General features: G+C 41.6%; 1 protein-coding gene across 1 annotated transcript in view; it reads right to left on the bottom strand.

The window, feature by feature from the left end:
- Nucleotides 1-9736: 9736 nt before the first annotated feature.
- SPRED1 (sprouty related EVH1 domain containing 1) overlaps nt 9737-24298 on the bottom strand; it is an 88757-nt gene continuing 74195 nt past the window's right edge. Inside the window, exons 5-6 of the mRNA XM_073577889.1 lie at nt 13296-13445; nt 9737-11371 (exon numbers count right to left, since the gene is read on the bottom strand). Coding sequence (XP_073433990.1) covers nt 10727-11371; nt 13296-13445 — 795 coding nt within the window. The 3' untranslated portion in view covers nt 9737-10726. The remainder of the gene's footprint in view (nt 11372-13295; nt 13446-24298) is intronic.

Here is a 24298-nt window from a genome sequence, read left to right as displayed (position 1 = left end):
TTGCAGAAATGGACAAACCACTGGTTATAATATTGAATCATTCTGTACTGAAAACATGCTACCACGGCCTGCAGCGTCACTGAACTTGTCTCCCATCGAGCACATCTGGGATGTCATTGGTCAGAAATTGGTCAGGGAGCTGCCAGCAGCGGATCTTGATGATTTCTCCAAGTGTATTTAGTGCGGCAGAACATTGATCAGACATCCAATAACAGCTTCATTGGTAGAAACTGAGGTGTGTAATTTTAGTGCTGAAAAATATGTTAAATTGTTTCGCCATTGTAAGCTGGGTTTGTGGTTTCCAAATGTTTTTGGCTGATTTCTCAATTGTGACTTTTTCAAAAGTAGCAACATTTTTTTTCCTAATTGGTCTCCCCTTGATGATTTTTTTTCATAAATGCCAGATATTTGACTGGAAATGTTTGCACTATTTCATGAACTGTTATTTTCTTTTTTTGCCCTTAAAAAGTTGCAAGAAAGGCTCAAGGCAAAAGAGCATTTTTATTATTTTGTGCATGATCCGCGTGTACCGTTTTGATGATTTTGGTGCAAAAAACTGTTGGAAAATATTGCAAGACAAAAAAAAAAAAAGAAAATTGACTTAAAAAAGACAAATGATGAATCGGGCTCTATGTGTTTTGCAGGAAAATTGAGGATGTGGCTACAAACACATAGGAAGCCATTGTACTCAGAAGAACATGAGCAAAGGTGAAGCTGCTGAATGTATTGTCACAGAAGACGGAAAATTATCCCTGGGCTTGTTTCTATCCACAAAACTAATAGTTAACAAGCCTGAATGTGAGCCAACTGGCTCTGCCGCCTCCATTCTTGGCTGCTGGAGGGGTCAGTAGAAGCATTGTTCTCCTGTGAAATGTGTAACTTGGACCCTGCTAACCTGGAGAAGAAGAACCTGCTTTGTGACATTAGCAGGTGTGACTGACAGGGAGGATCAGCAATGGCATGTAGTTACCACGACTAGTCTTATCGGCGCATAAACCTTGCTATATGAAATTCCAGCTCTACTAATGCATCACAATGCTCGGCTCATGGCGGGAGAATGAGCTTAGTACTTATGTGTATGAAGGAGAGCTCCGTCGCTTTTCAACAGCAAATCTGCAAGATGTCACTTCTTATAATTAGTGATGAGTACAAGTGCTCGTTACTCGAGTTTGCCGAGGGTGCTCAGGTATGCACCGAAGATCGCGGGAGCTTGAGTGACATGTTCGAGTCCGCGTGGCCGCATAACAGACAGCCACAAAACATGGGGGATTGTCCGACAAACACGGGCAATCCCCACGTTTTGTGGCTAAGGGCTCATACTCATTTGCGAGAGACTCGCACGAGAACACGGCACAGCTGCCGGCACTGGGACCAGAGCGTGCGGCTACATAGAAATACATGTAGCTGCACGCTCCGGTCCCAGTGCCGGCAGCTGTGCCAGGTTTTCAGGCGAGAGACTCGCACAAGAATCGTGCGAGTCTGTCGCAAGTGAGTATGAGCCCTAACAGCCACGTAATATGCAACCGTGGGAATTCGAATATAATATACAAGCACCCGCAATACTCTGTGCATACCCAAGCAAACTCCAGTAACGAGCTCTTGGGCTCATCACTACTTATAAACTTAAGGGCCTGTCACACTAAGCGATATCGCTAGCAATATCGCTATAACTTGTGACGTTATAGCGATATTGCTAGCGATATCGCTGTGTGTGATACTTACCTACGACCCGCTCCCCCACTGGTTATCGCTGATCGCGCAAGAACGTCCTGGACCGCTTCTCGTCGTCAGCTTCCTGCGGCGCTTCCTGTGGAGAGACGAGCGATGAGCGTGGAGCCGGGCGGGAGGACGTCAGGATTGCCTAGTGTGACAGGTAAGTAGCGACCCCCGACCCCTGCGATGTCGCTGGTGAGATCTGCCTGTGTGGCAGCTCACTAGCGACCACTTAGCGATGTACCAGCGATCCTGACCGCGTCATATCGCTGGTCGGGATCGCTGGTACATCGCTAAGTGTGACAGTACCTTTAAAATTCAAAATCAGTGCAAGATTATTGAATGAAACTGTGTGCAAAGTTATTTTATGTGGCATCATAGTGTTGAAAAAGTATTAGAGCAGAGTTTTCCTTCAAGGTCCATATTCGAAGAGCATTTTGCATCTTTATCTTGTAAAATGTCAGGAGTACGAATTGTTCCCAAGTGTGATTCATCTTCAGTATTCAAACACAAAGAAAGAAAAATAAGAAACTAGGTTGCAATTTTTTTACCACAATTTTCCAAAATTATGAGGGAAAAAAACCCAGCATTTTTACTGCAATTTTCGAAAACCTTGACACCCTCCCCCCCATCTTCAAATTAGCAAGTACATTGGATGTGGAAAAGGAAATATCAGGGCTCATTCAGACATCAGTAATTTTTTTTCTCGCATGCAAAAAAAAACAAAAAAAAAAACTGAACAATTTTTATCTGTGTTTTGGATCAGATTTTCATCAGTTTGGTCAGTTTTTACCATCAGAGCTTGGGTATGTTCAAACGTTGCGTTTTTACTCCTTTTATTTTAATGGGCGATAAGCGCTGCAAGAACCGCTGAAATTGACAAGCTGCGTCTTGGCAAAAACACAACCGAGCGAAAAGGATGAGCATATGCATGAGATTTCAGAAATCTTATTCAGGTGGCGCTGTATATTTTAAGCACCAAATTCGCAGCAAAAAAAAGCCTTATTTTTTTTCTACTACGCAAACAAAAAATAAAACTGATGTTAGTTTCTCAAACTTCTCCCGTCTGCGATGAACAGACATCGCACAAATGGCATCCAAATTTTTCATCGGCCCATAGACTTGCATTGGCGCGTTTGATCCGTGACTCAGATGTCTCCGTGCCTTGGTGCGGACAGCTCGGCCCGTAAAAATACAAAAACATGTGCACAACCCCATAGACTACAATGCACGCATATAATGGAGACCGCACTCCCGGTCATCCGATGTCAACCAGAACGCACTGTGCACTTTGCTATAAGAATGGAAAAACTCCTAGAAGGTAAACCAAAAAATGTGAAAAAGACAACAGTTCCAGGGTCTTTGAAAAATTCATAAAGGGTGGTTTTATTTTTTACCAAAAACATAGTGTGCACCGTTTCGGCTAAGCAATGAGTCTTTCTCAAGCTTAGGCCCCATTGACTGTAGAAACGGAGGTCTGAAGGAGTTTTTCACTCAGTTCTTGAACTTCAGAAGATCCTTTGGAAAGGTTGGAGGAACTGCAGAGAGGTCTGTGAGATCTGGCCCCTTGAAATCATGCTCTAATATCGGATTGTCATCAATGGCCAGATTTTATATATATTAAATATGTATGGAATATCCTAAGAGAGAAAAAAAAGACGTGGTGCTATCTAAGCGTAGTAGTAAGTTTATGTTGTATAAGGAAACCTGCTCACCTGATATTATTGTGCTGCCTCAGGCACAACTCTCGTTTTGGTTTGGATTCAAAAGTGATAGACTGCAGCTATTCCCGGAGAGACGGGAGAAACCGCTTCCAGGAGTTTCCCACAGTGGAACAATCAAAAAATGGAGATCAGGATCAACGCTGCCTTCTGTTGCCACCAGCGAGAAGAGGGTTACGAAATCCAGTGGTCTATAGTTTGGAGGGTCCTTTTGGACACTATTTTTGCAAATCAAAAAGATACCGTCCTTGATTCAATCATGGCAGCAGAAGACAGCACTGACCAGGGTCTATAGGCATTGTTTGCGTAAGATGCACATTCGAATCACTTGGTGTTGAATCAAAATGTTGGATATTTGGCTGTATTACCTCCATGTGATATGGATCTATGGTATGGAGCCTACAGAATTCTGAGTCTATCTAACATTACTCATGATTTAGTTAAGAGATACAAAGTTTTATTGTAACAGACGTAGTGAGAATTGATCATGAATAATCCGGGCACAATACAGGCCATGCTGAACGAGATAGGTATTCTCCATAGTAGCTCCATAGTAGAAATGCTGGTAGATACGGAATCAGTGGCTCACACTACAGGACAACGGGGTCTAATCTTGGAAAATAAAGTCATCCACGTGCTTTTATACAACTTGGTCTCATTTGCTAATGTTCCAATTAGGAAATCTGCCAATTACTTTATTGAAAGATTATACTGCCTTACACTGCAACAGTCAGACCATAAAGGTAAGAATCATTGACCGATATGAACATGTACTATATTAAATACCATTTCTTTGTAAATTGGTTCTTTATTACAATGTAAATATAAACAGAATAACAAAAATATGACAAAAATAGAATTATTTTATGTACCAGGATAAGATTCATTTAGACTGATCAATATGCAAAATCAAAAATACCATGAAGGGAATCACATGCAGTTAAAGAAAGTCTGTCAGACGCTCAGTGCACCCTTGGTGTGGCCAAATAGCTCAGTTCCCACCTATCTATGCCCTTCCCTGACTCACGTAAAGTCAGAACTGTCAATCAGGGAAGAGGTAGATGGATAAATAAGAAGATGGGAAGGTGCACTGAATGATTTGGCCACACCTAGGGTGCACTCAGCTATTTGGCCACACCGAGGGTGCACTTAGAGTCTGTGCTTAGTTTCAACAGTTATTTTCTGCTGAAAGAAGTGCAGAGAGGACCAAGTAAACAATGCCCAAATCCCTTTTGTTATTGAGTGTTTCTAAGTATAAAGTAGCTTGTAGAGGAATACTATTTTGGGTATGAAGGAATTAAAACTTTTACAAGAGAATCATCATTTTTAATACCGTAAGTGTTGGTTTACCTGGGGTAGGTGGCAGATGCAGATATCAGGTTTCTTCAAGCCCTAGTAGTGTTTTGTAATTGTAAAAACACCAAATTCCAGCATATATCACCATCCCTACAGGACTTAAAAGATGTAAAAATAGGCTGCGATCTGACAACTCCGCTCCTTTAACGTTCTAATAGACAAGATGGAAATATCCTAAAGGAATTTCCTGGTCTTAATTAAAAATTCCCGGTGGAGAGCCATTCTAATAAGAGAAGCTATATTCACCAGGGACATCCACTCACCATTGCAGCGCTGCCACTTCGGACTGCATGCGCAGTCAAGACCACCAGCCGTGTGCAGTCTGTGGCTATTGATGGTCCAATAGAGACTAGTGAAGTAGCAGTGCTGGAGCATAGCTTCTTTTATGTGAAGGACTTCCCAGTTTTTTTGTTAAACTGGAATATCCTTTCATGTTTAAATTCCAAATTGATTATTGTAATGCATTTTCAGGCTGCACCACGGCATAACAGCGTCCATCACCAATATGTGATTAGGTGTAAAGCCACATTCAGACATCAGTGACTTCACATATGCAGAACATGGTCCGAACGTCATCAGTATTTTGGATCAGTTTCATTAGTGTTTGGATTTTACCATCAGTTTTTTTTATGAGTATTGGTAAATACATTACAAAACCTCTACTATACATCACAATGTTAAATCACAGATCGCACACAAATTGCTCACTGATCTCATCCATAATTTTCACGGACCCATAGATTTGTATAGGCTATTTTTTGTCGCAATGCAGATCAAAAACAGAAACGTCTCCGTGAATTTTTTCTTAGTGGTCACGTAGTCCATAAACTGCAATGTGTATCTGTTCTATCTGTAAAAATTACAGACACAACAAATATGTGAAAAATGGACTTCTGAGTGAGGCCTAAGTGTAGAAAGGCATGGAGAACTCACAATAAGTGGATATTTCCTTGACTCCTGTAGGTCTCAGTTTACTCTGTAGCGCTGCCCACTGAGCCACGGAACTTTGCCAAGCATAGGTTAAACAAATTAGGTAACGATAATGCGCAAAGATTAAAGGGAACCAGTCATCCCGCTAAACCTGCAGATATTGGCAGCACCCAGGAGAAAATTAACTTTATGCCGCTCATAGCACTGGCCTTGGCACTTTTACTGACAGCTGGTTCTGCAGTGCATCAGTACGGCGTCCGGGCACCTTCCTAACGCTATAACCTAAAGATTTACCCCATATCTGCAGATCAATAGTGTTATTCAAAGGGCCAATTTCCCTTTAAAACTGGCAAAGTCAACCAACCCACTGGTGTCGAAATCAGAATGGTCTCTGAACCTGTACCAAATTGGTCATCCTGGCCGAGACTCATTCATCAACCTGTTCCAATTTTAGTCTAAAAATTAGACATGATCAGCACGTCCGCACCGACGGTTACAGACATTTTATTCATTCATGATTTAAAACAAACACTAAATATTCAGAGTGGTGATTTTCTATAAATGCAGCATGGCATTTTCACTCTTCTGGTTTTTGAGATGGGGTTAGGAAGAGGTTTGACCAATGTGACTTCAGATTCCTCCATATGAGCAGTTTGTATCAGGGGTGGAAAGCCAACCCCTCTGGTACAAGAAAAAAAAACAAAACCTAGTTGCATGGATGCTAGAGGCTTTGACTTTTACACAATTTCACCAAAAAGTCATTTACTGAACAAGAAATTGCATAAGGATAAGTTGTCAAATGGGTTGTCCAGGTTAGGGGATCAAGTCTGCCCTGTTCTGGTCTTGGTGGACAAACTTGGTTTCATGTTCTGGTCTTGGACAAAGGTTTTTAAACACTAAAGATGGCTGTCCGGCCTTGGGGCTCAAGTCCGTCACTCTATGTAACAGCAGAGTCTTCCCAGAGCACACGGTCAGGATTCTCCGGTGCCGAGAGCAGACAGATCAGGTGCAGACTAGACATGCGTGGCCTCAGTCAGTACGAGTGTATTGAGCAAGGCTGCACATGTCTAGTCAGAATGTGGTCAGAAGTATGCAAATCGAGTACTTACGGTCATATGCTCCTGCTGCCGGAGAATCCTGATAGCGTGCACTGTGAGATGTCACAAGTCACATAGTAACACTTGAGCCCCAAGTCTGGACAACCCCTTTAACAAGATTTAAAAACAGTTGTTCAAGACCAGAAAACAGTGCGACTCTGGGCTATGTGTGGCAGCCAATTTTCATGCGAGATATTTATGGGGACATCCTCAGAACACATCTCTCTTAGGATATGTGCATGCGAAACCTTATAGACGTCGGCATTCCTGAATAATTTTTGAAGCAGAAAACACTGGCCATGTTTTTCCTGAAGTGTCAGCTTTATTTTCTTCTCAGCCATTTTTTGTGGTGACTTTGCCACAGAGCTTTTTTTTTTTACTCTACATGCAAAATATTGGCCATATATGACGTATGGATTGGTTACTTCTTTAGGGGTGTCATGGCTTTTGAAGCCTGGAGGGGTTAAAGGTAACCTGTCAGGTGCCCCATATCCGGAAGTTTAGAAGATAGCTTCCGGAGCGCCTCTGAAGCCTGGAAGCTTACACTAGGCTTCAGAGACGAAGTGACGCTGCAGGAATGAGTGGCGCGCATGCGCGAGATTTTCATGAGCGGCGATGACTCTGCTCATGCAAATTAGGTTATCATGCATGTCCCCCAACACCCATCTCATAACTTCTGTTTGGAGAAGTAGCTGAGGATATGAGACTTTTTCCAATCACATCTATTAGAGTGCTGAAGAGAGCAGAAATGGTTCTGCCATAACGGTCTTAGATGGGAGTGATCCTTTAAATCTGGGCACGTTTCAGTCAAACAAAGCCCGTGAAAAAAAATCGGCTCCATTTCTGCAGGTTGAAAATGTTCTGATTTCAGATAATTCCTTTAGTTAAAAAAAAAAAGAAAAAGAATAACTTAGTGATATTTGTGGAACCAACACTTTGATGAATTGGGGCCTGAGTCTTTTTAATCGGAAACTCCCAGTTTTTGAGGATAATTTGGAAAGTTACAGTTCCTACTCAAAAAAACTCCATATTCACAAGCCCTAATACTAGCTCCAGGCTGAACTCTCACAACCATTTTTTTTTCAGGTGGTCAAAAAAATGACAAGTTTTTTTTAACCAGAAACACTGGAGTTTTCTTGGTATGTTCTTGTATGTTTTCTGTGAAAGCTTGAATTTTTTTTGATGATTTTCTGACATTTTTGAAAATCATTAAGCAATAATTAAAAAAGCATTTTTTTTGGCACAAATGAGTCAAAACTGCTTACAAAAATGCTCAAAAGACACCCAGTTTTTCAAGACTTTTCATTGGATTCTATTATAAACTGGCTTCATAGTGGAAAATGCAAAATGAATGATCCGCAAGTTTCTTCAAGATGCAATTAAAAGCCTGAACGTTTGAATGGCAAAGTTGTTTTTCAATAAAAATAAATACAGAAAGCTTTTCAAACATTTTTTTCCAGGCATATTTCAGAGTCAAACTAATAAAAAAAAAAGTGTAAAAAATAAATAAAACAATGGGTGAACATACCCTCAATGAGGGTACATTCTCATGTGCTGTTACCACTGTTGCAAACTCCCTACGCAGTTTTTACTGCTGAAATGTCTGAATATTAATTTCCATTGGAAAATCCCTTATGTATTTATCCCATGGGGACATAGTCTAAAGGTTTGCTTGCATCGTGGGGGTTTTTTTGGTGCAGGAAAAAAAAAAAAGCATCTTTTTTTTCCTTAGATAAACACAAGAAAAATGGTGCTACAAAATATTTCACAAATATATTAACTTTATTAAATATAATATATAACCAATTTTTGTTAAAAAAAAAAAAGTTTCATCAGAGGGTGTGTCCCCCTGATGAAGATTGGTGAAACACATGTTATATTTTATATTTCATAAGATTTTGTAAAAACAAACAGAGTAGCTCAATTGTTGAGCCCTGGTAGTTGTGTAGCCCTGTTCCCCAACAAGCGTTTCACCTAACTTCCTCAGGGGACATGCCCTCTGATGAAGCTTTTCTTTTTCTTAAAGGGAATCTGTCACCTACTTTTGGTGGGCTATTTAAATGAGGTCTATCCGGTCCGATGAGCGGTGTTTCCGATCTTTGCCGCCTCCCCATCCTTGGCCACCGTCCGCAGTTTTTTCATAAATAGGAGTAGGTGTCCGCCATCTTTTGCGCGTGCGCTAAGCATTCTTGGATCACGCACGCGCAGTATGCTTTGCCCAACTGCGGGCATAGCTGAAAAGCTTTACTGTGCATGCGCCGGTTAACTAGGCCCCGGAACACAGCAAAATACTTCCGGGGTTTAGTTAACCGGCGCATGGGCAGTCAGGCTTTTTGGCTTTGCCCGCAGTCGCCCATCAGACCAGACAGACCTCATTTAAATAGCCCGCCAAAAGTAGGTGACAGATTCCCTTTAACAAAACTCCGTTACATATTATATTTAATAAAGTTGATAAATTTGTGAAACATTTTGTAGCACCATTCTTTTTCTCGTGATACTTAGGCGCATCTCTCTTATTCAGCAAGACACTTGTTGATTATAGGAATATTCATTGGTCCTAGCTTTTTTCTTTCGCAGGAAAATATATGAAATTTCTAAATCTCATTCACATGGTATGTTTTTTTGCTTTGTGTTTTTGAGCTGCAGTAAAAAAAAAAAAAAGCATAAAAGCATTTTTCTTGGCAACAAAAATACACTGTGTGTACAAACCAGAAGACTTCTGATATCAGAAATGCAAAGTAAAGGGATAGTCTCCCTGGTTTTTGTGATACCCTATAAACGGCCATGTAGCTCCTGATCACCATGTGAGTGGAAGAACTAATAGGGCTAGAATAGCAATTTTATCTGCAAATCAAAAATAACGAAAATTCTGGCATCTGTCGTATCGGTCCATCACACAAGAAAAAAAGAGGCACAAACAAGGATCTGACACTTGTGTTATATTCTATGTACCAGAGTGTATAAATAATATGACATAACACAGGTAGATTTGAGAAACAGATAAAAGCTGAATAAACAGTAAACCATCAGAAAAACAAAACAAAAAAACACAAAAATAAAAACAATACATTGATTAATCAGCTTTGTTTTAACCATTCAGCTGCCGGAGACACATGGTCACCCAACACGGCAGCAGGACTCGGCCCTACACCGGAATGTCCCAAATATCATCAGGAAAACAAGGGAAGCTGGGTGAGGAGCGTACTGTAAGAAACTTTCTCCCAAAAGTCATAAAATTTTCTTGTACCGTACATTTAGTTAAATATAGACATTTGTTATTTATACAGAAAAATCACTTGAATAAAACTAGAAATTATTTAGTTCCACTAAAAATTCATTCGGATATTGTGTATTTGTAGGTCAGCCAATCGCTCGTTTTTCTATACAAGGTTATTAGTTCACGTTCTGGAAGTACCAGAGTTATAATTAAACTGCAAAGAGAGAAGATGGGACATGGAAAAAGTATACATACACACACACACATATATATATATATATTTCTATATATTTGTTCTATGGTTCCCTCACCGACCTCTCTCTACTGAGAAAACATTCACTTTTGACCCATTCATCAAACATTCTCATCTGGTGGGATGTCCTGTAGTTCATATGTTACAAGATGATTGAATAATCGGCATTCATTCCGGAATGGCAAATAAAAAATAAAATATTAATTACAAAAAGGAAAAAAATAAAATAATATTTATATATATTTATATATATATATCTAATGCAAGACTGGCACTGTTACATATTCTCGCTGGTCCTATTTGACGGAGATAGCTCCGGTACAGTCCGCCACGTGTGGATCCACTTTCATAGGCGTCACCTTAAAACTGCCCGTGTCGGTTCCAGCAGCCACCACCTGGCAAATTAAGAAATTCTTCCTGTGCTTGCAGAGTCACGGTGTCATCCAGCGGCTTTGTGCTTCCCCCCACAGCAGCCACATATCTCCCCACAGTGGTGACAGGCTCGTAGAGGGAGGTAGCAGCACATACAGGGGGCAATGAAGGAGAGAGTGACTAGAGCCAGCCAGCGCAAGCACAAGTTTTCATCGGAAGCGTCGCAAGAACAGGGGTCAGAGAAGTCTCCTTCCGAATCTGACATGCAGTGGTAGAGCATACTCTCAGCACACAGCATGCAGCTGACCTGATAGATGCACCTGCGGATGGGATCTGGAGCATCCTGACACTTTCCCCTTCCATTCTCTTCGTGGTTGAAGCGCTCCTGGCAGTACACGCACCGCGAGCGTTCTCCATCCTCTTTCCTTCGCTTTTTTAGAGAGGATGTCGGCTGAGTCTTAAAAACTCCAGATGTTTTTTGCTCCTTGAGCGAGTTTTTGCCGTTAGCTGGAGAGTAAAGATAGTTGTTCTGTTTACAGTCCGTCTTGGTGAAAGGCGCGCTTATCTCATGTTCCTCGCGCTCAGTGTCGTTCCTCCAGATTTCGGGATGGCGGTAGTCGGCGTAGCGTTGAATGATGATGTCCCGAGGGTTGATACGCACAATCTCATCTTCATCCTGGAAGCTGACGTGACGGAGGGGCTTGAGAGGGACCTGGAAGAAATGGTGGCTTGAGTAAGTGATCATATGAAATGGACAGCTTACTGGCATAAAATAGGGCAGGTGCAGATGACCGTAGAACTCGGATGAGTGCCAACTGTCGTTTTATTATTCTATGGGGCTGTGCAAATGTCTGATTTTTCTCAGAAAGAGATGGTCCAAGGAAAAATAAAAATCTCAGAATGCACAATTTCCATCCAAGAGTCGGATGGCACTCGCTCATTCAAATCTATGGGTTAGTGGAAAAAAAAAAATTGGACTGCACTTAGGCTACTTTCACACTTGCGTTTTTATGCATTTTTGTGTTTTTTGTGCATGGTTTTTTTAAAAAAAAACCCATGCGAATCGTCAGCACTCCCATAGACTGTAATGTGTTTTTGGGTGAATTTTGTGCGCATTGCGTGCGCACGCGTTTTTTTTTTGAGCCAGGTCGGACGCGCAAAAAATGCAACAGGATGCACTACAAAAAAACGCATGTGCATACAAACGCGTACAAACGCATGTCTATGCGCACCCATGTAAAGTATAGGGAAAAAAAAACGCATGCTTTTTTTGCGCAAATACACAGCACAAAAAAACGCCAGTGTGAAACCAGCCTTAGATGACATCAGAGTGCAGTATGATTTTCACTGACTGACATTGTAGAGCAGGTGGAGAAACTTTTTTTCTTTCTCTCCACCTCGAAAAAAATGGGTCTGGCCCATGATACGCGTAAGTCAGACCTATTTTCTTGGGTGTGGAGAAAATGGTAATCTGCACCTGCCCTTGCTGGGACTTTCAAGAGACATGACTATTTACTTAAAAAACTTGACTTGGCCATGAGGCCACATGCTTCACTATCTTAGATCATGTGTTCACTATCAAATAAGCATAAAAGCATGAAAATCTGAAATAGTAATGTCCATTCCAGGTACCCCGATGCTTCCTAAAATTTTGCATATAAAATAGTTTTCTATGGGTGACACTGTCCTTCGTCCCGACAAAAACCCTGACAGCTGTTAGGAGCTCCAGAGATCAAGTGTAATCTATGTAGGAAGCCGGCAATGAGTGTTTCTTTACTCTCCATGGTTCAAAGGGAATGTTCTCCAGCACACACACATTATATATATATTATAAATATCTTTTTTATTATGCTATGCTGGGCCCATTTAGAATAATTGTTAAAATTATGGGATTACGTTTTAAATATAAATGTGAATGTATACGGTAGTTCGAAAAATACTTTTTTTTTTTTTTAAATCACGATTATGTTAAATAGATATTGGAAAATGTTTAAAGTTTTTCTAATTTTGCAAGTTATTGAAGTTTTAAATTAATTCTTAGATCTTTCAGTTTTCATACTTAGTCTGACAATTCTTGGACTGTAGAGACCCCTTTCCAGTAGAAATCACATGCACAATTAAAAGGTCACAATCCTGCCATTCACAACGGGTGACTGATCACTTCCTCCTCTCTGCTTTTTGGTCCCTGGGGCCAAAAAAACAAAACCCACCACAACTTTAAATGAGCCAAACCATAACCCTGTGCGCGTGGACATTCAAATATGCTCTTATTTTGGGTGTGTAAAACCCTAAAAAATAGAAAGCAATGAATAAGTGCTAAAACGCAGCAAAAAACCACATAGTGGTTATAGTGCAAAAAACTTAGGAGGTTGTATCATGTTTTTTTTTTTTTTTTTTTTTGGGGGGGGGGGGGGTGCTAAACTTTGTCAGCATGTACAAGAGACAAATGTACCGAGCAAGCAAAACACGCTTTTTGTAAGCAGCTTCTTTAAAGCTAAGAGAGCAGGTTTTGCCTGCAGAAAAAAAAACCGCAGGAAAAACGCAACGTGTAAACATACACCTAAAATATAAAATTTACGAACCCATTGATCCTGGAGAGGAGTCAGTGAAGCAATACAAACACTTCGCTGTCTCACCTGGGTGTGCATATAGGCTCTTCTGGGATTAAGGTTTTCAAAGGGAGAAGGCCTGATGGCGGAGCTGCGGTAGAGTTCATCCGTTGGAATCGAGTCACAATGGAAAAACGAGTCATTGTTCTGAGTGCTGCAATTATCTTCTTTACTCATCTAAAGAGAACAGACATAAGAAAAATCATGACATCCATATAAGGTCTGTGGTAAAGGAAAAAAATAAGACACTACATGAAAAAAATGCTAAAAAGAATCCATAGATTCCTGGATAAGCAGTCCCTGATGCCACATCACGTGTGCCATGTGTGGTCTACGCCATGACTACAGTGACGCATGCCCAAGACTCAAGCGAGTAGCTCAATTTCACGTTGTAAGGCTATTGCTGTTGAAAAATAGTCACTTTGATAAGTGCTGCAAAATTATATGATTATTTTTTCTTTGCATAATATTTCATTTTGTTGGAGAAGAATGGCTGTAATTTCTCATTATTATAACTTTTGGAAGATGTAGAAATGTCTTCATATTGTGGTGCAGCCTCCACTGCCCTACAGGTGCTGATTAGCAGCCGTCTTCCCTATGCTGTCCATAGAAAGACAGATGTCAATCAGTAGCTGGAGGGCAACGTGAGCCCGTATCTCCCCGATATCTCAGACTCCTACATCACAGTGATGGCACTGCACTACAACTACGGCATACACACAGATTCAGACCAAGGTGTCCATCACTACTTCATGCTACCCTCAGATGAGTCTCCCTATACCAGGTCAAGGTGGACCTACTGAACGCTACAGCACATACAATTTAAGAGTATGTCTTGGCCAGTGCTAGCGTCAATAGCGTTCATGAGTGGATTTAGCACAATGCACTCCCATCCCATGGAAAATCACAGCAGCAGTCTCCATGTCGCCTCCTACGCTGTATAATCCACAACCCACGACTCCTCCTGTGATGTATAATCTGCAGCTCCATGTCTCCTCCTGTGACATACAGTGGGAAAAAAAGAGTATTTAGTCAGCCACCAATTGTGCAAGTTCTCCTACCTAAAAAGATGAGAGAAGCCTGTAATTGACATCATAGGTAGACCACAACTATGAGTCAAAATGAGAAAACAAGACCAGAAAATCGCCTTGCCTGATTTGGCAAGATTTATTTTTCAAATTATGGTGGGAGAACTTGCACAATTGGTGGCTGACTAAATACTTTTTTCTTCACTGTATATGCTCCAGCCCCATGTCTCCTGTGATCTATATACCGCAGCCCCATGGCTATTGTGACATATATGCCCCAGTCCCATGCCTCTTGTAAGGTATATACCACATCCCCATGTCTCCTGTGAAGTATATATTTCAGCCCCAGTATATCCTGTCTGATGTATGTACTCCAGCCAAAATGTATACTACATGATGTATATACTCCAGCCGCCCCAGTGTCTCCTATGTGATGTATACATAATAGTTTCGGTGTCTACTATGTACAGCGGACTTTGTTTCTCCTATGTGATGTGTACAAGGCAGTCTTGGTATCTCCTATGAGATGTATATACAGCGATCTCATGTGCTGTAAACAGCGATGTCTCCTATGTCGTGTATATAGAAGTCTTGGTGTCTCCAATGTAATGTATACAGCTCTATCTGTATCTCCTATGTGATGTATACACAGTAGTTTCAGAGCGTCCCATGTGATGTATAAACAGAAGTCTTGGTGTCTCCTATGCGATGTATACTGCAGATCTCTCATTGCACGAGTTTTATAAATGTTACGTGAGTAGTGATAACTTTCCCACTGTGAGGAGATCTGCAGTGTAATATACATATGTGTTCGGTAAGCCATACTGCTGTGAGAAGCCCTGCTTCTGCCTCCGGTGCGCTGACTCTCCGGCGGTACACAGTTGACAGCGAGCGAGCACGCAGGCATGGTGCTCGCTGTCTCCCGCAGTCAGCATTGGTGGAGGAGGGGCCTCCGGCCACTTCCTCCACCAATCAGCGTGTAAAACAGCTGACACGATGACGTTATCTCATCATGTCAGCTGTGTGCCGCCGGAGAGTCAGCGCACCGGAGGCAGAAGCAGGGCGCCTGGGAACGGGACCAAGGTAAGTATGTAGTGTTTTTTTTCTCATGTGAATGAATATGGGGGTGAACACGGGGATTCTGTGGGGCTGAACAAGGCGATTCTATGGGGCTGAACAAGGGGCCGGACTGAGACAGCCAGAGGCCCACAGGCTGCCTTTTCCCCAGGTCTGCTGTAAATGCATAATAAATTATGTGGGGAGGAATGTATTGTGGGGGTATCATACTGTGTGGAGGGAAATGAACTGTGGGGCATTATACTGTGTGGGGTGAATGTACTGTGGGGTCATAATACTGTATAAGAGGCACGATAGTGTGTGCTTCACTAAGAGCATAATTTCTGTTTGGGCACAAAGGACTGCGCAAGAGTAGGATACTGGCTTAGCATAAAAACATTTGCACACTACAGTGTGTGGCCCTATTTCGGATCGTTCAAAGTTGGGAGACATAGCAATTTACAGATATTTGTAATTATTCATTAAGCAGTTTTTCAGAGAATCGTTCTGCTTTGGTGTCTTACAATTTGGTTAAAGGAATTCTATACTAAAACCATTACAAATCTGTTGCATGTGTTTCAGTATTGGTTCATGGCAGACTGTAGTTCCAGAATTTGTAGGTTACGGTAGAATATTAAAATAATACTTGTAGATTTAAAAAAAATAATACTTATTGTTGAAATAGTGTCTTGGGCATGACATGTGGCCTTTGGTAAAGATTAAACCAGACTAAACTTCCCTTGAGATTTCTAAGATTGCAATGCTTAGGCCAGGTTCACATGGGCATATTTCACGGTCCATAAACGTAGTGCAATGCCTGACCTGACCACAGGTTTCCCAACCTGAATTTACTGCCTCATATGTGTCTATGAGGCTGTAAGAAACAGTTGAGAGACCCGCAGTCAGTACGTGTATTTTTCTCGCCTTTGTAAACCCAATGTTTGTGAAATTCCACGAAAACCAATTTCATGGAACCAACTAAACACTCTTGACATCTTCCCTTGGTAATAAAACAGGCTGAATTTTAAACGCATCTACTCTTTTAAAGCAAAGGTGTCTACAAAAGAAGATTTTTATGGGGGAGTCCGGAAAGATTGCTTTTGCCTGTTCAACAACAGCTTTTGTGTATGTCCAAAATAAAAACTAACTAGGTCAAGACAACTTCCTTTAACACATATCACAGACAGTGTCCAGATGAGAGATTCTTAAACTTTTGTTACTAAGGCCTTATAAGGCAGACGAAAGAAGACACCTGGGCTTCACCAAGCAGACCAAAGATGATACCCAGGTCCTCACCAAGCAGACCAAGGACGAGACCCGGGCCTCACCAGGCAGATCAAAGATGACACCTGGCCTCACCAAGCGGACCAAAGATGACACTTGGTCTCACCAGGCAGACCACAGTTGATGCATGGGCCTCACCAAGCAGACCACAGATGATGCATGGGCCTCACCAAGCAGACCAAAGATGAAACCAAGGCTCACAAGGCAGACCAAAGAAGTCATCTCCCCAGCAGCACCTCAACAACAACTAGGGGTGGCTCTCAATTTGAGAAGGACTGCAGAATGCGCACATGGGCACAGTATCATTACCACTTGGCTTTTATGTTTTTTTTCCTTTTTCATTCGTGTCTGAAGTAGAGACTTCTGCTTTACAGTAAGAGCAAGAAATAAAATAAACAGTATATTTTAATGCATAAACTGGAAATGCAAACTAAAAGTGCTGTCTGCTACATAGTGGGCTCCGCATAAAATAAAAAAAGTAGTATACTCACCTCTGGGACTGGAGGCGTTCTAGCAATGTTGGTGCTCTAACGCCCGGCATTCATGTTTCATTGTTATGTTCCATCAGCGCTGCAGCCAATCACCGCCCACTGGTAGAATACAATGCTCACATGACATGACAATATCACGTGGTATTGTTGGTAAGTCACCATTCCAAAAAGTGAGAATAACGTGTTTTTTTTTTTGTGGGATAGAAGTAGTTTCCAGACAAGATATGGCACTCCATCTCTGGGCTTATGGCTCATTGTCGGTGAACTTGCACCAATATACTGTGAATATGATGGTCTGCCATAAACATTCCCTGACAAATTTTGCAGAAAAAAAAATTGGTCTAAACCTGTTGCTAAATGTGACTAGAAGCACAATGTAGACACTTGGGCGAGAGATCAGAAACAACCTGTTAATGGTGGCTTCTGCCTCCAACATCAACATCTGTCTGAAGACAAAACTTAATCATAGCGGAGATTTTCACATCTCCATAAATGCACAAAAACACCAACTAGGTTCACTGTCGCTTGAGGATTCTGAATTTTCGACATCTGTGCTCAGAAGTTTATAGGAAACGGTTGTCCGATTTGGAAAAAAAACTGACTTCTTCTGCAGAATTGAAGGACTGATGAGGGACATTAATGCCTCAAGTCCCATCCACCAAATATGGTCTGTGGCAGACGAAGAGGTAGACTTCTATGTAGTCACAGGCAAAGTATGGAGCTGCAAGTGAGTGGGCAGCAGCATGCCAATGAAGACACACTTTATAAACAAGGTGACGTTACCATGGAAACACTCCATGGCGACACAAAAAAAGGCAAGAAAAGGAGGAAAAAAAACCACATGAGAAAGAATGAGACAGGAAAGTGCTCAACTGTTTTCATTAAGCTGTGGCCTGGGATAGGATGAAATGTAAAATGGGCGAAGACCAGTTACTCTATGGAGAGCCTAGATATTTGGGATACGTTACTGGTAAAATTAATACTCCCTGTCACAGACTTTAAGTTATAATTATATTAAAGGGTTACTCAGGGGAGAAGCACTCGCTTGATAACTGATACATCTGGATAGATCTCGTCTCCCGAGATCTCAATCTGCCAATGCGCTGTCACCAGCTGCCATGTTCCCATAGCCCACCACAGAGATATCATAAGGAAAATGGACTCTGAGATCTTCTGAGATTCCCTGCACTGCAACATCGCCCCGCTCCTGCCGCCATCCTCCTGAAGCAGCTTCCCTGCCTCCTGTGATCCCGCTCTACCACCGCCAGCCCCAGGAAAGCTCACTTGGTAAGAATGGTCAAAAATTACAGCCAAAAGGTGTACAAAGCTTGTTGATGGTTATAGGAAGTGAGTTGAGGGTGCCAACAATTTTGTCTGGCACATTTTTGGGGTTATGTGTGAAATTATGTTTAATTTGCCTTTTTTCTGGAACAATTTCAAGGGTGCCAATACTTTCATATATATATATATATATATATATATATATATATATATATATATATATATATATATATACACACACACACACACACACACACACACACTGTATACGCCATACACACCACACACACACACTGTACGCAGCCTCTTGCCTGTTTACCACCAGCGGAACACCATCGTGAACATGCCGCCGCCGGGATCAGCTGAACGATTCACTGACCGCAGAACATCTTTGTATAGGAGGAGCGCATGCACAGTTTTAATGTGACTGCCGCTATCTGTCTGCACAAAGATGGCGGCGGTTTGATTTACTGCGCCTGCACGAATTCCGCACAGGCGCAGTGAATCTATTCAGCTGATCCCGGCGGCAGATGTGCGACGTGTCTACAGGCAGAGGAAGCTGGTCACATTAAAGGGGTTTTCCCACGAACGAAAGTTCGTTTTAAAAATTGTCTGCCTGACTGTGTACGGAGCATACCACATCTCCTGGGCAGGGGAGGAAGCAAAAGACAATACTGATATTACAGCAGGGGATCACAGAGGATTCATTTTGTGAGGTATAATATTTCACTGACTGCTTTTAAACAATACTTTATCTAACAAAATGTATCTTCTGCGATATCCTGCTGTAATGTCAGTATTGTACATGGTCAGACACAGGAGAAAACAGCACAGGAAGGAGAGATACAGCAGACAAGGGGGATAGCACATGGGGTAGACAGGTCAAAGAAGAGAGCACAGACAGGCGAAGTCAGCACATGGGGAAAGAGAGAGTGGATAGGTGGGTGAGCACATGCGGGGGGGAGGGATTCTCAACACCGCCCCCATCGTGACATTACCGTCCTCCAGATACGACAGATATACGTATACACACACACTTATATATATATATATACACACACACACACACACACACGTGTATATGTATGTATATATATATATATATATATATATATATATATATATATATATATATATATATATATATTACAGTTGTAGCCAAAAGTATTGACACCCCTGCAATTCTGTCAGATAATACTCAGTTTCTTCCTGAAAATGATTGCAAGCACAAATTCTTTGGTATTATTATCGGCATTTAATTGGTCTTAAATGAAAAAAACACAAAAGAGAATGAAGCAAAACATTGATCATTTCACACAAAACTCCAAAAATGGGCCAGAGAAAAGTATTGGCACCCTCAGCCTAATACTTGGTTGCACAACCTTTAGCCAAAATAACTGCGACCAACCGCTTCCAGTAACCATCAATGAGTTTCTTACAATGCTCTGCTGGAATTTTAGACCATTCTTCTTTGGCAAACTGCTCCAGGTCCCTGATATTTGAAGGGTGAGTTCTCCAAACTGCCATTTTTAGATCTCTCCACAGGTGTTCTATGGGATTCAGGTCTGGACTCATTGCTGGCCACCTTACAAGTCTCCAGTGCTTTCTCTCAAACAATTTTCTAGTGCTTTTTGAAGTGTGTTTTGGGTTATTGTCCTGCTGGAAGACCCATGACCTCTGAGGGAGACCCAGCTTTCTCACACTGGGCCCTATATTATGCTGCAAAATTTGTTGGTAGTCTTCAGACTTCATAATGCCATGCACACGGTCAAGCAGTCCAGTGCCAGAGGCAGCAAAGCAACCCCAAAACATCAGGGAACCTCCACCATGTTTGCCTGTAGGGACCGTGTTCTTTTCTTTGAATGCCTCTTTTTTTTCTCCTGTAAACTCTATGTTGATGCCTTTGCCCAAAAAGCTCTACTTTTGTCTCATCTGACCAGAGAACATTCTTCCAAAACGCTTTAGGCTTTTTCAGGTAAGTTTTGGCAAACTCCAGCCTGGCTTATTTATGTCTTGGGGTAAGAAGTGGGGTCTTTCTGGGTCTTCTACCATACAGTCCCTTTTCATTCAGACGCCGACGGATAGTACGGGTTGACACTGTGGTACCCTCGGACTGCAGGGCAGCTTGAACTTGTTTGGATGTTAGTCGAGGTTCTTTATCCAACATTCGCACAATCTTGCGTTGAAATCTCTTGTCAATTTTTCTTTTCCGTTCACATCTAGGGAGGTTAGCCACAGTGCCATGGGCTTTAAGCTTCTTGATGACACTGCGCACGGTAGACACAGGAACATTCAGGTCTTTGGAGATGGACTTGTAGCCTTGAGATTGCTCATGCTTCCTCACAATTTGGTTTCTCAAGTCCTCAGACAGTTCTTTGGTCTTCTTTCTTTTCTCCATGCTCAATGTGGTACAGTCATATGTAAAAGTTTGGGCACCCCTATTAATGTTAACCTTTTTTCTTTATAACAATTTTGGTTTTTGCAACAGCTATTTCAGTTTCATATATCTAATAACTGATGGACTCAGTTATATTTCTGGATTCAAATGAGGTTTATTGTGCTAACAGAAAATATGCAATCTGCATTTAAACAAAATTTGACCGGTGCAAAAGTATGGGCACCCTTATCATTTTCTTGATTTGAACACTCCTAACTACTTTTTACTGACTTCCTGAAGCACTAAATTGGTTTTGTAACCTCATTGAGCTTTGAACTTCATAGCCAGGTGTATCAAATCATGAGAAAAGGTATTTAAGGTGGCCACTTGCAAGTAGTTCTCCTATTTGATTCTCCTATGAAGAGTGGCATCATGGGCTCCTCAAAACAACTCTCAAATGATCTGAAAACAAAGATTATTCAACATAGCTTTTCAGGGGAAGGATACAAAAAGTTGTCTCAGAGATTTAACCTGTCAGTTTCCACTGTGAGGAACATAGTAAGGAAATGGAAGAACACAGGTACAGTTCTTGTTAAGCCCAGAAGTGGCAGGCCAAGAAAAATATCAGAAAGGCAGAGAAGAAGAATGGTGAGAACAGTCAAGGACAATCCACAGACCACCTCCAAAGACCTGCAGCATCATCTTGCTGCAGATGGTGTCACTGTGCATCGGTCAACAATACAGCGCACTTTGCACAAGGAGAAGCTGTATGGGAGAGTGATGCGAAAGAAGCAGTTTCTGCAAGCACGCCACAAACAGAGTCGCCTGAGGTATGCAAAAGCACATTAGGACAAGCCAGTTACATTTTGGAAGAAGGTCCTGTGGACTGATGAAACAAAGATTGAGTTCTTTGGTAATACAAAAAGGCGTTATGCATGCGCAGTATTGTTGACCGATTCACAGTGACACCATCTGCAGCAAGATGATGCTGCAGGTCTTTGGAGGTGGTCTGTGGATTGTCCTTGACTGTTCTCACCATTCTTCTTCTCTGCCTTTCTGATATTTTTCTTGGCCTGCCACTTCTGGGCTTAACAAGAACTGTACCTGTGTTCTTCCATTTCCTTACTATGTTCCTCACAGTGGAAACTGACAGGTTAAATCTCTGAGACAACTTTTTGTATCCTTCCCCTGAAAAGCTATGTTGAATAATCTTTGTTTTCAGATCATTTGAGAGTTGTTTTGAGGAGCCCATGATGCCACTCTTCATAGGAGAATCAAATAGGAGAACTACTTGCAAGTGGCCACCTTAAATACCTTTTCTCATGATTTGATACACCTGGCTATGAAGTTCAAAGCTCAATGAGGTTACAAAACCAATTTAGTGCTTCAGGAAGTCAGTAAAAAGTAGTTAGGAGTGTTAAAATCAAGAAAATGATAAGGGTGCCCATACTTTTGCACCGGTCAAATTTTGTTTAAATGCAGATTGCATATTTTCTGTTAGCACAATAAACCTCATTTGAATCCAGAAATATAACTGAGTCCATCAGTTATTAGATATATGAAACTGAAATAGCTGTTGCAAAAACCAAAATTGTTATAAAGAAAAAAGGTTAACATTAATAGGGGTGCCCAAACTTTTACATATGACTGTACACACAAGGACACAGGACAGAGGTTGAGTCAACTTTAATCCATGTCAACTGGCTGCAAGTGTGATTTAGTTATTGCCAACACCTGTTAGGTGCCACAGGTAAGTTACAGGTGCTGCTAATTACACAAATTAGAGAAGCATCACATGATTTTTCGAACAGTGCCAATACTTTTGTCCACCCTCTTTTTTATGTTTGGTGTGGAATTATATCCAATTTGGCTTTAGGACAATTCTTTTTGTGTTCTTTCATTTAAGACAAATTAAATGAAGATAATAATTTCAAAGAATTTGTGTTTGCAATCATTTTCAGGAAGAAACTGAGTATTATGTGACAGAATTGCAGGGGTGTCAATACTTTTGGCCACAACTGTATATATGCACATACATACATACACACACAGGCGTTGCCTGGGCATAGTAACAAACTGTGGTTAGTTATAACAAATTATAATGATTATATTGCATATAAAAACCGTGCATCTAATCCTATCCTGTGTGATACTGATTGCTGAGCCGTGTATCTAATCCTATTCTGTGTGCTGAGCCGTGTATCTATTCCTATCCTGTGTGATACTGACTGCTGAGCTGCGTATCTAATCCTCTTCTGTGTGATACTGTCTGCTGAGCCGTGTATCTATTCCTATCCTGTGTGATACTGACTGCTGAGCTGTGTATCTAATCCTATCCTGTGTGATACTAACTGATGAGCTGTGTATCTAACCCTATCCTGTGTGATACTGACTGCTGAGCCGTGTGTCTAATCCTCTCCTGTGTGATACTGTCTGCTGAGCTATGTATCTAATCCTATCTTGTGTGATACTGACTGCTGAGCTGTGTATCTAATCCTATACTGTGTGATAGTCTGCTGAACCGTGTATCTAATCCTCTCTTGTGTGATACTGACTGCTGAGCTGTGTATCTAATCCTATCGTGTGATACTGCCTGCTGAGCCATGTGTCTAATCCTATCCTGTGATACTGACTGCTGAGCTGAGTAGCTAATCCTATCCTGTGTGATACTGACTGCTGAGCCGTGTATCTATTTTTATCCTGTGTGATACTGACTGCTGAGCCGTGTATCTAACCCTATCCTGTGTGATACTGACTGCTGAGCCGTGTATCTAACCCTATCCTGTGTGATACTGACTGCTGAGCTGAGTATCTAATCCTATCCTGTGTGATACTGACTGCTGAGCTGTGTATCTAATCCTATCCTGTGTGATACTGACTGCTGAGCCGTGTATCTAACCCTATCCTGTGTGATACTGACTGCTGAGCTGAGTATCTAATCCTATCCTGTGTGATACTGACTGCTGAGCCGTGTATCTATTTTTATCCTGTGTGATACTGACTGCTGAGCCGTGTATCTAATCCTATACTGTGTGATACTGTCTGCTGAGCCATGTATCTAACCCTATCCTGTGTGATACTGACTGCTGAGCCGTGTATCTAACCCTATCCTGTGTGATACTGACTGCTGAGCTGTGTATCTATTCCTATCCTGTGTGATACTGACTGCTGAGCCGTGTATCTAATCCTATCCTGTGTGATACTGGGCTCCCCCTGCAGTCTGTGTCAGAGGGTGGTCTGTGTTGGCACGGTAATAAATTGTGTTATTTCCAGCTTTACAGAAGGACGATAACACCATAGAAATGATAAGAATAATAGGCCTCAGTCACCACAACTGTCTACAAAGAAAACTGTTGCTGATAGCAACCAATCACAGCTCATTTTTCATCTTTTAAACAGCTCTGGGACAGCGTGGCGAGTTTTGAGTGGCGACTTTTGTGTTTCGACTTTTATGTGGCGAGGTGGTGTATGTGTGGTGAAATGTGTGCCGAGGGTGGTATATGTGTTGAAGCA

Source organism: Dendrobates tinctorius, unplaced genomic scaffold (genome assembly GCF_039654945.1).
Source record: "Dendrobates tinctorius isolate UK_male_01 unplaced genomic scaffold, ASM3965494v1 ptg000057l, whole genome shotgun sequence".
Lineage (NCBI taxonomy): Eukaryota > Metazoa > Chordata > Amphibia > Anura > Dendrobatidae > Dendrobates > Dendrobates tinctorius.
The sequence above is the reverse complement of the archived record's forward strand: the minus strand, read 5'-3'. Positions and strand labels throughout refer to the sequence as shown.